Below are 13189 nucleotides of genomic sequence, written 5' to 3' on the forward strand. Positions count from 1 at the left end.
GAGGCAAAGAGAAGCAGGTCATTTTGGAATAGATCTGCACCGGCAGCTCTGCTAACTTTACTGGCAGTCAGGTGGTGTAAAAATTGCCACCTTGTGCCTTTTTGGGGCACAATAAGCATGTCAGCTGGAAAAGCAACAGCTTATCTCAATCTTTAGTTCAGCCTATGATATATATATGCTCTCATGACTGGAAAACTAACGTACAGCTAGCAAGATCAGCTGGGCATGGAGGGAGCCAAACAGCACTTAATTCTGTGCTGGCTGGGGAGCTGAATCTCCATGAATGTCTCTTTCAAGATCCCTCAAAAACCAAACGTGAGATTTATGATTCCTCTCATTCCCCTTCTCCTATGGTCACCAAAATTGGTGAATCAGAACCCACCACAAGTCTACAAAGAGCAAACAATGGTGCGCAGGAGAGCTGAATGCAGATCAGAACTTCACAGTGCCAGCAAGGCCAAGCCTCTTCAAGGTCACTGCACTCCTATTTTTTCCCCTGACGTGAAAGGCTGGGAGAGATTTGAATTAAAAATGAATTGGGTTGCTTAAATGAAAAAAAATAACTGTCTTCACTGAAGCATGGAGGATAGTTGGCAGGCATTTTAGCAACCCCTGTGCACAGATGTATTGAGGGCAGTGATGGAGGAAAACAATGTTGGATTGGATCTGTAAGGCACAGGAACAGGGCTGTCTTGACAGCCAAAGGTCTACCTTTCTCATTTTCACATGTCCACCCAAGAAATTAAATGAATGCATAGGGAAAAAAAGGCAAATACCATCTTCAACAGAGCTTGAAATTAAGTTTGTGCAGGAGCCTCTGGATGTCCCAGGGGAGGGGCGCTTCCCCTCCCTTCGAGTGTAATTTCACCTCCAATCAGCCCCAAATGTGATGAGAGACAGAGAAGTACTTCACCATTGAATACAATTCATTCTCTCTTGCTCTTTCCCCTCCTTCTGCCTCTGTTATGGCCTGGAACCTGCATCACTTCCCTGTTGAAAATGCAGCAGAGGCCTGGCAAGCTTAGCTTTGAAAATGTAGGGCCCCAGTAGGGGAAGAACAGCATGTTGGGGTGACACCCAGCAGGGTGCTCAGGCAGTGCCAGAGTCAGTGTGTCCTGCCCTCTGCTCTGCCTGACCCCCAGGCTTTTTAATCAAGGAAAGAGGAAAGCAGCATTACATTTGATAAAGACATTGCAGAGGATTTCAGCCACCACTGAACAAGCAGTGCCATTACTCTTTTTGTGGGGGTGGCAGTTTTTTTCTGGTAGGGTGAACATTTCAGATGCCTCTGGCCACTGCAGTTGTTTCTCAGCCTTTCAGAGAAGAGAAGGGAAAACCAGGAGACTGGAATAGTTTCCCTGTCTGGTCCCACTGGACTGACACATAACGCCTGCAAGACATTCTTCCCAATGAGCTGCACCCTACAGGGACTGGCACAAGGAACTGAAGCAATGTGCAGTTTGTTAAGGTGTCCAGACCTTGTATTGCCATAGCTTGCCCTTCTTCACCCTGCTGGTGTTGCTCCTGCACATCTCTAGGAGATGCAGTGGGCTGCAGTGCGCAGGACCACCTTCACCTCCTTAATGCAGTCATCAGTCTCAGGGACATTAAATGGTTTTGCGTAATTTTCTCTTATAGCATCTGGGTCAGATGAAGACTGAAGGGAGTACTTTTGGAATGAGAACTACAGTGGACACATTTTCCATTATAGAGTGCACTGTGTTTTCATGGAAAAGAAGCGAGGCCTTATGTTGCAAGACAGAAAATGGTGCAATATTCACATCGTATTTAATAACGCTCTTGTACCATTCAATATAAATAAATAACCATTAAAAATTACTTCCTTGACATTCTCCTTCCTCTTTCAATAGTATTTTCTGCAACAGGAAATGTTAGGAATATTCATTGGTTGGTGAATTGGATGGATTTCAAAGAACATGAATATCAGATACTAATATGCTAGTAAAAAAAACAGGCGCTGGGATGCCTGCTCTTTAAACACTTCAAGCTTGATGTGCAGCATCCCTCCTTTATTGTACCCCTTGTTCACTTTCCTCAAAGCTTGTAACTTCTGCTGAGCTCTGCTAGCAAAGAGCCCTCTGAACTTGTGCTGTCTGTCCTCACCTACCCTTTGCTGCTGCACCCTGCCTGGCAGCCGTCCTCGCCATCCTTAGTCTGCTCTACAGGGTATTTGTAAAAACAGTATTTGTGCTGGAGTGTTCAGAACATCTGTTAGCCTGAAACAACAGCTGTGTGCACCACACAGTCCATACAAGGTCTCAGTCCTATACAATTTAGCATCTAGCAGAATTTCCTGATTCACAGAATCCCTTCTCCATAGGGTCAGGCTGATGTGAGACTGGTGTGACAGGGCTGGTCTTGTGAGCAGCTCAGAGCACTGAGTGACAGTGTACTCCTATCACTGCAATCCAGGGCCCCAGGGGAAAAAATAGGAACAGTGATTTTGCTTTCTTATAGGGATGCAGAGAGACATCATCTCTAAAAACACATATGCACGTGGGGGTGTCCTTTGCAATGGGAGTGTACCCTTGCTACAAACATCCACCTGTAGCATCAAAATCCCAAGCAGGATATGCTTGATACTGAAGGCCAGGGAATTAATTACCATATCCCCTCCTTTTCATACGGGCAGAATCCCTACCCATCTGGGAGGGGAAAATGGAAGATCATAAATAGACTCCTTTATTCTCTTGCTCTTTGCTCACGGACTAAAACCACAAAGAAGGGGACAGTCTTCTATTAATGGTGAGTGAGATCATTAAGCCAGTCTTCCTGCACAGTGGCAGGGATGGGTCAGCAACACCCACTGGAGCGCAAGGCCCGTTACCTCATGCAGAGAGGCCAGGGCACGAAGCTCTGACAAATAAAGAACAAAAAGTGCTTGGCAGGAGCCAGGCTTCTTCAGTGCTACCCAGGTCACACATGCCAGACACTTGCTGTGTAAAGACCTTTCCGGGGTCACAAGAAGGCACAGTTTTTATGGCCCATTCAGTACTACTTCAGTGCTAAGACAGCTTGCAGGGAAGCCAGGCCACACTGAGCACAACCACCCTCTCTCTGCTCTCTCCTTGTTTCCTCATGCCTTCCTCCCCAGTGGGATACATCTCACTCCCTTTGCCCCCTTATGCACTCTAATCTCACTCCCACAGCAGGATGTATGCATGCTATTCCCCACTAAGGGAACACAGATCAACAATCAGATATCCTTCCAAGAGCCCCCCTTCATGGATGCCTCCCAAGATCCCATGGGGACTATCTACTTGATTGAGGCACTCCTTCGCACATGTTTTTACCTCACCATGATTGCTCAGGAGCCAGAAACTTAGTGCCACCCACGTCTCTTGCATAAAGGAATAACAGTTTCCTTTGCTGTACTTCCCTCCTTGCTGTGTTTCTGATTATTTTGCCAGCTTAGGATGCCATTGTAAAGAAACCCCAGACAGCAAGAAGCATAAAGACATTCAGAAGTGAATGCCAAGCTCTGCTATTCTGTGAGCATCTGGGTGAGAGGGGAATTGTTCTTTCCTCATGAGTGTGTCAGATGACCTAAGTTAAAAAACAAAGTGAAGCAAAGAACAGGCAGAAAAGATTGCAGTATAAATAAATCAACAAATAAATGTATCCTGCCAGCCCAGAGTTTCTTGAGCAGGGGGCGGTTTGATTGCTCATGATTTTTCTCAGGCTATCAAATCCTTGATGCATTTTGAATGCTTGAAGCCTTGTTCCTCACGGCCTGAGTGAAGATGGTTGGCAAGATGTGCTCAGAGAGGTTTCCGGGTCAGTCAGGAAATCTTCCTGCAAGAAGTCAGAGAGACATTTCTCCCCATGCATACATGGTACAAATGCTTGTGCTTTTAACCCTTCCTTTGGTCCTCATTTGCTACCTGCTTGTCTGTAGGCTGTGTTTACCCATGCTGTCCTATTTTATCAAGGGAAAGGAAAACCGTTCTAGATAATGCTGTCTTCTCTCCCTGTTCACAGGGCCAAACGTGCTATCAGAATTCAGCTGGAAACTTGACAAGTGAAACAGCAAATGTTGACATCTACGTCTTCAAGATACGTTTCCCGATGATGAACCCTTTTCTACATTTCTCGATGTTCACACAGGAGACGACTGCAAGCTCAGTGTTCTTTTCCTAAGCACTTCTCACCCACCTCCACTGCAGAAAGGTGTCTTCCTCCCTGGAGGTTTAGAGAACAACTCTGTATTCATGAATTGAGGCTACTGAAGTGCCTAATGGTGCTGCAGAAGGAACAAAATTTTCAGGTCCGCTCATCTCTGCCCCTGCTTGCCGCTCTCCACACTGGGACACGGAGGCATGGCCTCTGAAGTGCAGTACCTGCCAGGTCACCCTGAGCGGGAGACAAACTTCATCCAGAGGGCATCGGCCTGGGAACTGGGACAGCATTTTCCAACACAACCTGCAGTTAGGGCAGTTCAAGTTCTCAGCTGAGGCACTTCTGAACTCCTAAACCCAAAATGAGAGCTTCCAGCACAGCTGTTTCCCCAGTACCAAAAGCTGATCCATGCATGTATCCGAGGGGGAGCCTCTCTCTCAGGCTAGCTTTGCTTTTAAGCTGTTCTCACTGAGAGCATACCTCAGACTGACAGATCCACATCTGTGCTTTTGCAACAACTCCTGTCCTTGAACCACAGCAGCTCACAGCTGCTGTCCCAAAGCTCAGGTTTCACAGTATGCCAAGAGGGATCTTCAGAGGCACCCGCGCCTGTTGTGGATTTCAGCCTCTGTGCTGGCACAGCAGGGAATGGAGATCACATCTAAGACGTTTCCTGTTTCATGAATGGTTAAAAGCACAGTGCCCACAAGGGAAGGGAGGCACGCCTCTCAGCCAGGGAATGGGAGCCAGTGCAGGGAGTCAAATTGAAGAGCTGTAGGGTCACAGGGAGCGTATCCACTCTGTCTTTGCTCATTGCCATCTTCTAGGCAGCAGGAGCTGATCTATGTGGCTACATTTGGGGGCATTTCGCATCCTCCAGTGGTAGGGTGCACAGTTGCTGTGGCTGCCAGCAGGCTTCAGAACAATCACTGCCCGCTGCCTCTGTTAAAACAAACACAAGGTGAGGTAAGAAAGAGATAGAAATCTCAACATCATGTCCAGTAGATCAAGGCAGGAGAGGCATTTCAAGGAGAGTTGTCCCCTAGCTCAGGTATACAATAGGCAGCATCACTAACCAGGTTTCTCAACCTTACAGCTGCAGGCTGGGGATACGGCCAAAATGCTGTTTGTTGTATTTGCACTGCAGAGTACTAGCAGGGATGTCCTATTTATTAATTAGTAAAAGGTTTTGGAGGATTTTTTTCCTCAGTAAAATCATTATCTCAACCTCTTTTTTATGTGTGTTTTTGTTTTTGTTTTGTTTTTGTTTGTTTCTAAAGAAAGAAGATTAGATTTGAAGAACCCTGTTCAATCTGTCTAGAAGCTCTGAAATGGAGGTGAGTTTCTTTCCCTATTTCCAAAAATCTCAAGGCAGCAGGAGTCCTAAGTGAGCTCATCTCTCTCTGATAGCTGTAAACACACGATAGCAAAAAGAACAAGTAAGTTTTATAACACCAGGCTTGAATGATAGTTTTCAGGACTATAGCAAAGAAAAGATAGAGAGCAAAATTAATCCCCACCTCCCGCTCTCAGAAGCCACAGTCTGTTTTTCTAGGGGGTCTGGTTTCAAAACAGTTTGCAAAGACGTATACTGGGAGAGGTTTTAGATCTCACCCAAGATCCTCAATCCCAACACATCCCAGATTGGCCCTAGTGGTTCTCAGGGTGGAAAAATCAGAACTCTAGTGTAAGGAAAAAAATTCTTTTTTTAAAAACATTCAGCACTCCTTTTTCATTTTGTTCTCATGAAAAGGCAAACTGTGCCACATGACTTATTTTCCCCTCTCTGTAGATCTGCTCTGATGGAGTATTCTCCCCATGACTCACAAATACTGCTATGGTTCAGCTAGACACAGCCAAGGGCGGTGGGAATGCTGGCAAAGAAGAAAGCAGGCTCCAGCTGGGACAAAATAACCACTATTTATGCAGTACCTGCTGAAGCCTGATCTTTGCAGTTTACATAATCAGCAGATCCCTTCACAATGCATCTGTGGCAACCCAGAGAACAGGAACACGTGCCAAGAAACAATGTATGTGGTCTCACTAGTGATTAATAGAGCACCAAAAACCCACAAACACCAAAGCTTGGCTCATGTCCACAGGCACTGAAAGGGAAAGGGGTTTCTGAAGGGTCTAGGACTCACCTGGCCTGATCTGATTCTCCATGAGGACAAGCTCTCAGGAGAAAAAGACAGAAACATTCTCCCCATTGCATCTAACAACAGAACATTCTCAGGGGATGAATTATACCTCTTTTCTCAGTGCTAGCTCATCTAGATTGTGTCTGTCAGGCTTCTGAAGCTCAGCAGCCTTGATAGTAAGACCCTCCAAAATTCAGTATAGCTGTCAGCAGAGGTGTCAATTTAAAACTTCGCAGGGGGTGTGGGTGTGGAAGCTGATGATTTTGCTCCCAGCTGCATCCACTAAGCTTCTCAAGGCAGCACATCTAATTTGGAGGTGGCTCCTGGAGTGATGCTTCCTGCTCACCTGGGTCAAAGCAGCTGCCCCACAGGGCAAATGATGGTGGAGGAAGGGTTGTGGGCATGTTTTCCACTAATACAACTGGAAAAGCTCTTAAAATACACAGAGCTGACTGAACGCAGATTCTGGCTTGAAGACACAGGAGAGAATGGCTCTGGAAAAGGGTGTTGGTAAATGAGTGGCAGTAAATGAGCGATCTCCCAGACCAGTTAGTTCCCTTTCCCACAACAAATGATCTACAGACAGCCATTCTCATAAGCATCTAGAGTAGGTGCTTGGCATTTTTTATGGAGGATGGCTGAGTGTTTGGCCATGGAGATGGGATGAGGATGGAAGAGAGATACATAAATGCTGCATTCATTAAAACATCATATCTACTCTCTGCACCTGTTATGAAGCAGTTACCTCCTCCTCTAGCGATTAGGCAAGAATTGGCAAGTAGCCTCATCTGTCTGAGTGCTGTTAAGCCTGCTCATCCTTTACAGAGTTAACTGGAGTCCTTATGAGCAGAACTTGGACAACTGCAGTTTTAGTCTACAGCAGACCCAGCATGGCTGGATCTGTAATATGAACCCATTACTGGTAATGGATCGCACAGAAGTAAGGTTAAGAGAGGTGCTGCTGCCTAAGCATAGGTCTAGCGTGATTTTATATTTGCTAGGATATTTGAGATTTTTATGAAAAACTAGCAGGTATGATAGAGTTTGTGCCCTACAGGAAGGTCAGGTAGGATGCCCCAGAGTTCCTGGGTGGCACCAGGTTCTGTATTTAGGCAGCTGACTTCCATGTCCGCTGTCAGCTGCTGGATGCACAGTCCTGGGATTGCTTTGCCCCTTGTATGGCTGTCACTTAGAAGATGATGGGATAATGTGGAAATGCTGTATGCAGCTACAAACAATGCACACACCAGATTAGTGCAGAAATTGTCCATATAAAAGCAGTCAGTTTTGCCTCCTCAGTACAGCTCAGATGACTATTGGGGTCAGGACTGAAAGCAGCCCTAGAATATCTTCCAAAGTAGGAATAAATCATTCAGCATCCTCTATCGGACCACAAGTAGAAATCGTTACAGAAAGAGCTTGATCCTCCTAAGTTGGCAACTTTCTTTCTTTTGGAACATTTGGGATAGGAATCTGCCAACAGCAGACATTAAGGTCAGAAAGCATGACAGCTGACAGGTCATGGCTCCTCTGAAGCCTGTCCATCATCACTTTCTATTTCTAAGAAAACATCACTGAACTCTTACATATTCCTACCCTCACCTATGGAGGATGCTATAATCCCTCCTCCTGCTGCTGAACTTTGCTCTGTGGACTATGTATGCAATTTTAGTGCCTTCATTGTTTTCCCTTGTCAGCAGATGTATTCCTAGCTCTGATAATGCTAATAACGAGTTCCTCAAATTGTGACAGTCTGCATAGGTCCCTGTTTTGAGATGGTCTCAGTGTCTCACCAACCTTTCCATGCAGCATCCACACCATACTAGTTCATGTGAGATAGAAGCTGAATGTGGATAGATGGAGCACTGCAGAGGTGGTGAGGCTGGTGGGGCAATGATCTCTCTCCACTCATTGCAGAATAATTTCCCATGAAAGGAAGTCTGAACCTGTCAGAAACTGGGGAACAAGGAATGTGGCCTACCATTGCTGAGGTAAACCATGAGATTCTTCTGTTGTTTTTCTCTCTGCCTGTATGCAAGCAAAGCTTCCGTGGAAAGTGCATGGAGGCTTAAATGCACACAGAATGCAGACAGGCAGTAAAGATGAGGATCCACTTCTTGTGCAAAGGGTGACATTATAAGGGAGATATCAGGGCTACCGTATATGCTGTATTATTTCTTGAAAGAAATAATAACAAAAATAAAGAAACATGTACAGACTATTTGCCTTGCCAAAACCAATTAAGACAAGAGTACTTACACTGGGGAGCTGTCTCTCTGCTTACACCTCCACCCTGGGGTCTGTAAATCCACGCTTGCCTTCGTTAACAAGAGTTGGCCTCTCAGTTCTTGTGTGCCAGACCAACACCTAAAGAGAACCAAAAATTGTTCAGGGCTCTGATGCGTGAGAACAGGAATCAAGACAGGGTCTGGGGGAGGCTTTACAGGTGTATGAAACACTGACAGGTAAAAGAGAGCATTTTGGACCAAAACCCCACTCAACCCTCTCCTGGGTCTCCTAGGCATGAATTGCATGGAAGAGGCTCTTTATTAGAGTGCATGGCACTAGCTGTTCCTCAGCACTCCCTGAGCCTCTCATCTGCATAGCATTTGGCAGGCCATGCCTGTCTGGCACGGTTTGGAGCTGAGGTGTGCTGGCAGAGAGCAGGCACAGGGAAAGATGAATAGGGCATGGCAGGAGGCCATGAAAGCTGCCAGGATTTAGAAAGGGAGATATATTTTCCAGGTCTCTTGTCTTGCTCACCTTTGTGCAGTTGGCTGCTTTGGGCTCCAGCCCATCCATAGTCACTAAATCCTTCAGCAGACTGGTTTCCTGGTAGCCTCCTTTAACTCCCTCCAGCTTGAAACTGGCTTGAGGCTTCTCCAAGATCAGCTTGATGCTGATAGCAAATCCAGCCATGTCAATAGCAAAGGGCCGATTAGGGTCAAAGACGGTTTTCCATCCCACCACCTTCCCAGCTGGGCTCAATTTTGGGGATTCGTAGCGCAGCCCCCCAACAAACGCCACCGGCCAGACTGACACCCTCCTTGTGTAGCGCATCTGTGTGGCAGAAGGAAACAGTGCTGTGAGAATGCATCTCTACGATGCTCTTCCCAGCCCATTAGTATGTCATCCTCTGTTTTCTTTGGCACCTGTCCTTCCTTGTTGATTTCATCTGCAATTGCATAGCTCTAGGCAGCACAGGCTGAAAGTGGCTCTGAGCAATCCGATCTGCTCATTGCAAGGAGTTGGACCAAATGACCTTTAAAGGTCCATCAAACTAAAATGACTCTGTGACTCTGTAAGAGGGAAAACCTGTGGTTTTCTGATTTCATCTGAACTTTTATCATTTTTTGTAAATAACTCCACTCACTCCACCCTCATTCAAGTAATCTCCCTCCCTGACTGATGCACCTTTGTCCTCCTTTACTGCAGCTTTCCCTCACCCTTGCTCTTCCATCCACAGCTACTTCTTAGAAGAGCAACTGAAATTACTGAAATAGCCATAAAAGGACTTGGAAATAAATAAAAAAGGATGAGCTTAGCAGCCACCTAAAAATTCTGAAAACTGGAAATGTGTTCTGAGGCATAACACAGTATTTTGACTGGCGTATAACAGCCTGGCTTAATTTGGTGACAAGGGAGTTTACTGAATAATCATTTTTCCAAGTTTGTGATAGACTTGGCATCTCACAAAAGCCAGATTTCCAGCAAAAGTATGGGCAAGCTTCTATGATCCCAAGGGCACAGCTCTGCTGTGGTGGCTGGAACTCAGGAGGACAGGAAAGGACAAAAAGTCTATTAGAAAGTCAGTAAACTGTTCTAGTACCCCCTATTCATCACACTCCTACCAGAGCACAGATTTATGCTTTGCCAGAATTTTATCATTAGTGCTTATTTAAATCAAGTCAGCTCCCCCTGAGGAGAGGTACATATTCTGGGGTATATATACTCTGATCTCTATGGAAACAAACCTGGCAAAAGGAGGCTGCAGTTGGAACAATGTTATGTGAGCGGCTACTCACATCTGCAGCCTCCACCATGACAGATGTATTCTTTGCTCTTTCAGCCCTTCAGAGGGTGGCTACTGGGTGAGCATAACTATGGGTTTGTAGGCTTATATCTGCCCTATACCCAGCTCCCACAGAGCGCCAAGATAGAAGGGCTCCAGGCAGCTTACCACAGCTCATACCTCCCAGTTAATGACTAAAGTCCACACGGTAGCCCTGTCTTAAAGGTCTTAGAGGCCTACAACCTACAAGTAGTTCCTGTCCTTAAGAGGCTTTTGCATTTGTATTCTGTTTTTCTGTCCCATGTAATTTTATGGCTCTTACCTCTTCAAACAGCTCCAGGCTGTAAGTGTTATCATCATCAGCAAAATACACTACCCCTTCTGGTGGTGCTGTGTTGCTGAAGCTGTCCCTCAGCCAGTGAAGCCCCAGGTTCCTCTGCAGTGTCCCCCGTGGGGTGTGGGATGGGATCCAGGACAGCCCCAGCTTCAGGCTCTTGGGCGTCTCCACATTGAGGTGGGTGAAATTGAGGCCTGCCTTCTCCAGCAGGTTGGACACTAGGTTGGTCCTTCGGGGTGAGTCCTCCACCACCACCCAGTGCAGGTTCTGTACATGCAGGAAGGTGTTGGCCAGGCGGGTCAGCTCAGCTTTTTGCACTGGCCGCGTGTAGGTAGGGGTGATAACGAATATGGTCGGCAGGGTGTCTGACCATGGAGGAGGCCTGGAGTACACATAATTCTGGATGACTTTAGGTGTCGTCCCTATGCTCTGCTGCTGGCGAATGCATGACGGAAAGCCTTCTTCTCTCAGTGCAGACGTACCATTGAGGAGAGCTTTAGAGGTCACGTTCTCATCTGTGTCTTCTGAGACAAAGGAAGGAAGGAAGAAGAAAGACATTAGAGAACTGAGCGCTGCAGAGCTGCCTCCTCTCCAGGGGATGCTGAGGACTTATCTTTCTGAACTCAGTGCTCAGCACATCAGCTTTCTCTCTCTAAAGCTAAGCTAAGGAGCATGTTTAACATACTCTTAGGAAAAATTTGGGTGTGTACTGCAGGTAAGTTTGGTCCCACAAGAGTGAGTCTTCTATGGAGGACTCACACCAACAATTGTCACAACCACAAGCACATTGACAGCAGAGCTCTTGCACTTACTTCTCAGCAGGCTGAGGTAGCGGGTGGTTGGGTACTGGTGCCACAAGGTTAGGAGAAGAGCCCATGGCAAGACAATCAGGAGCGTAGTAAGAAGGTTTCGTCTCCTCAGCATGCTGCAGAGAGCTTCCAATACCCAGGCATCTCTCTACCTTTCATAACAGAGGAAGGAGTAAGAACTCTGAATTATCAGTAATAAAAAAAAAACGCTAGGAGAGTTAAATCTACAGGCCAAATAAAGACAATGACCAGTTTGCTTGGAGGGAAGCATGATAAATATTGGGTTCTGATCCAGCAGAGTATTCATCTAAGTTTAGGTTCACAAAGAGCCCCATTAAAGTTACAGGCCTAAACCATCATCCAGTTGCCCTGTCCAATTCCTGAGCTACTGAATAGTAGTTATTTATCTGTTTATGTTGCTGTAAAGCACCTCCTGCAGCCCCACAATGAACCCACTGTCCTTGACTTCGAGTTCACCTTGCAGAATCTGAGGCCAGAAAGGACTGTTACTTGCTCCCTTCCCAGGGGCAATATTCATTCCTGAGCTTAGAGGTGAGCATTTAATATGCTTGTCTTGTAGGCTTTTTAAAAGCTATGTGCAAGACTTGCATCCCTTCATAAGCAAGTGGGCAAAAACAGAAAATATCAAGATGCCCAGCATCTCTTTCAGACCTGCAGTTTTATTTCATCCTCCTTATACAGATCATTGCTGCAATCAGTGATGCACATTACTGCATGCTCAGTATTTGCCTCACTCATTTCACAGTGCTGGTGATGCTTGCTGCAAGTTTAATTATTCCACATTCCTTTCTACCCCTAGATTGCTATATTTGGCCACTACAGAATTTAGTTTAAATTACAGACTTCAGAATAATTTCTTTCTTAGTATTTCTGCAATGCACATGACTAAGAGATCTGAGGAATCGAAACAGTTAACATTTGTTTTCAAAGCTACTTCTATAAAGTGAGAAAAGCTAAAGGGAAATAAACAGAAATTAAGGACAAAAATATCAGGAATAAGTAACAAGAGGTGGCTTATTTATAGATGGCCCGAGTTATGGTAGCCCTGTGCTTGATTGTTCACAGTTGTTGAGCAGTTTCTGTTCCCACTAAGTCAATAAGGTTAATAAGAAGTCAGTCTGCCTGGAAGTGAGATCTGTGGCTGCTTGAAGTAGGCATGCCTTCAACAAAATACACAACATTAATGATTAGTTTGAAAAATACAGACTGAAGTACTTCTACAAGCTATTTGTTCAGGGACATAACTTATTATTGTGTAAAGTTAGGAGATGATGAGGACCCAGTCCTGGCTCTCCTGTTTGCAAGAGCCTTAACTGCTTGTGTATGGTCATAAGAGCATGAGATCCCAGAGATGATTTCTGGAAGGCCAGCATCAAATGTGCTCGCTTACTGCATATGGTGCCCTCTGTATGGCTCTGGCACAGCCAAGAAGGAACATTCTCCTCCAACTTCTAGCTTCTGCTTTAGTCTCTCTATCAGTACAAAATCTCCCACACACCAGAAACCAAAGCAGTGTTTCAGAAAGAGGGATCCACTTCTACTGCTGCAAAACAGTGGAAGCACTGAACAGCACAGAGCAAAGTCACTTGTTGCCATCTGAAGACTTTTTGTTTTCTCTCTAAGCATGTTGCCTGATGTCTGATTGAGATATGCTATTGCTAGATTTTCTTCCTCTCTCCTTCTTGGTAACACCTGTAATCATTTTCCTCTAGGACTCCTTTCTAATGCC

General features: G+C 45.7%; 1 protein-coding gene across 1 annotated transcript; it reads right to left on the reverse strand.

Annotated features, from left to right (window-relative positions):
* Positions 1–1594: 1594 nt before the first annotated feature.
* On the reverse strand, positions 1595–11611 carry LOC100548173 (galactosylgalactosylxylosylprotein 3-beta-glucuronosyltransferase 1-like). The gene is made up of 5 exons (XM_010719260.3): positions 11443–11611; positions 10616–11154; positions 9045–9341; positions 8541–8648; positions 1595–5082 (listed from the first exon to the last, which is right to left on the reverse strand). The coding sequence occupies exons 1-4, from the start codon at positions 11552–11554 to the stop codon at positions 8562–8564; spliced, it is 1035 nt and encodes a 344-aa protein (XP_010717562.1). The 5' UTR covers positions 11555–11611; the 3' UTR covers positions 1595–5082; positions 8541–8561.
* Positions 11612–13189: the final 1578 nt, after the last annotated feature.

Source organism: Meleagris gallopavo, chromosome 1 (genome assembly GCF_000146605.3).
Source record: "Meleagris gallopavo isolate NT-WF06-2002-E0010 breed Aviagen turkey brand Nicholas breeding stock chromosome 1, Turkey_5.1, whole genome shotgun sequence".
In the NCBI taxonomy this organism is placed as follows: domain Eukaryota; kingdom Metazoa; phylum Chordata; class Aves; order Galliformes; family Phasianidae; genus Meleagris; species Meleagris gallopavo.

What these genes read in the sequence shown, in the direction of transcription:
- LOC100548173 (XM_010719260.3), bottom strand. Translation starts at nt 11,554, where the DNA reads ATGCTGAGGAGACGAAACCTTCTTACTACGCTCCTGATTGTCTTGCCA. An exon ending in GCCTGGAGCTGTTTGAAGAG is followed by an intron (nt 9,342 to 10,615) that starts GTAAGAGCCATA and finishes TCTGCCACACAG; the next exon opens with ATGCGCTACACAAGGAGGGT. An exon ending in AAGCAGCCAACTGCACAAAG is followed by an intron (nt 8,649 to 9,044) that starts GTGAGCAAGACA and finishes GGTTCTCTTTAG; the next exon opens with GTGTTGGTCTGGCACACAAG.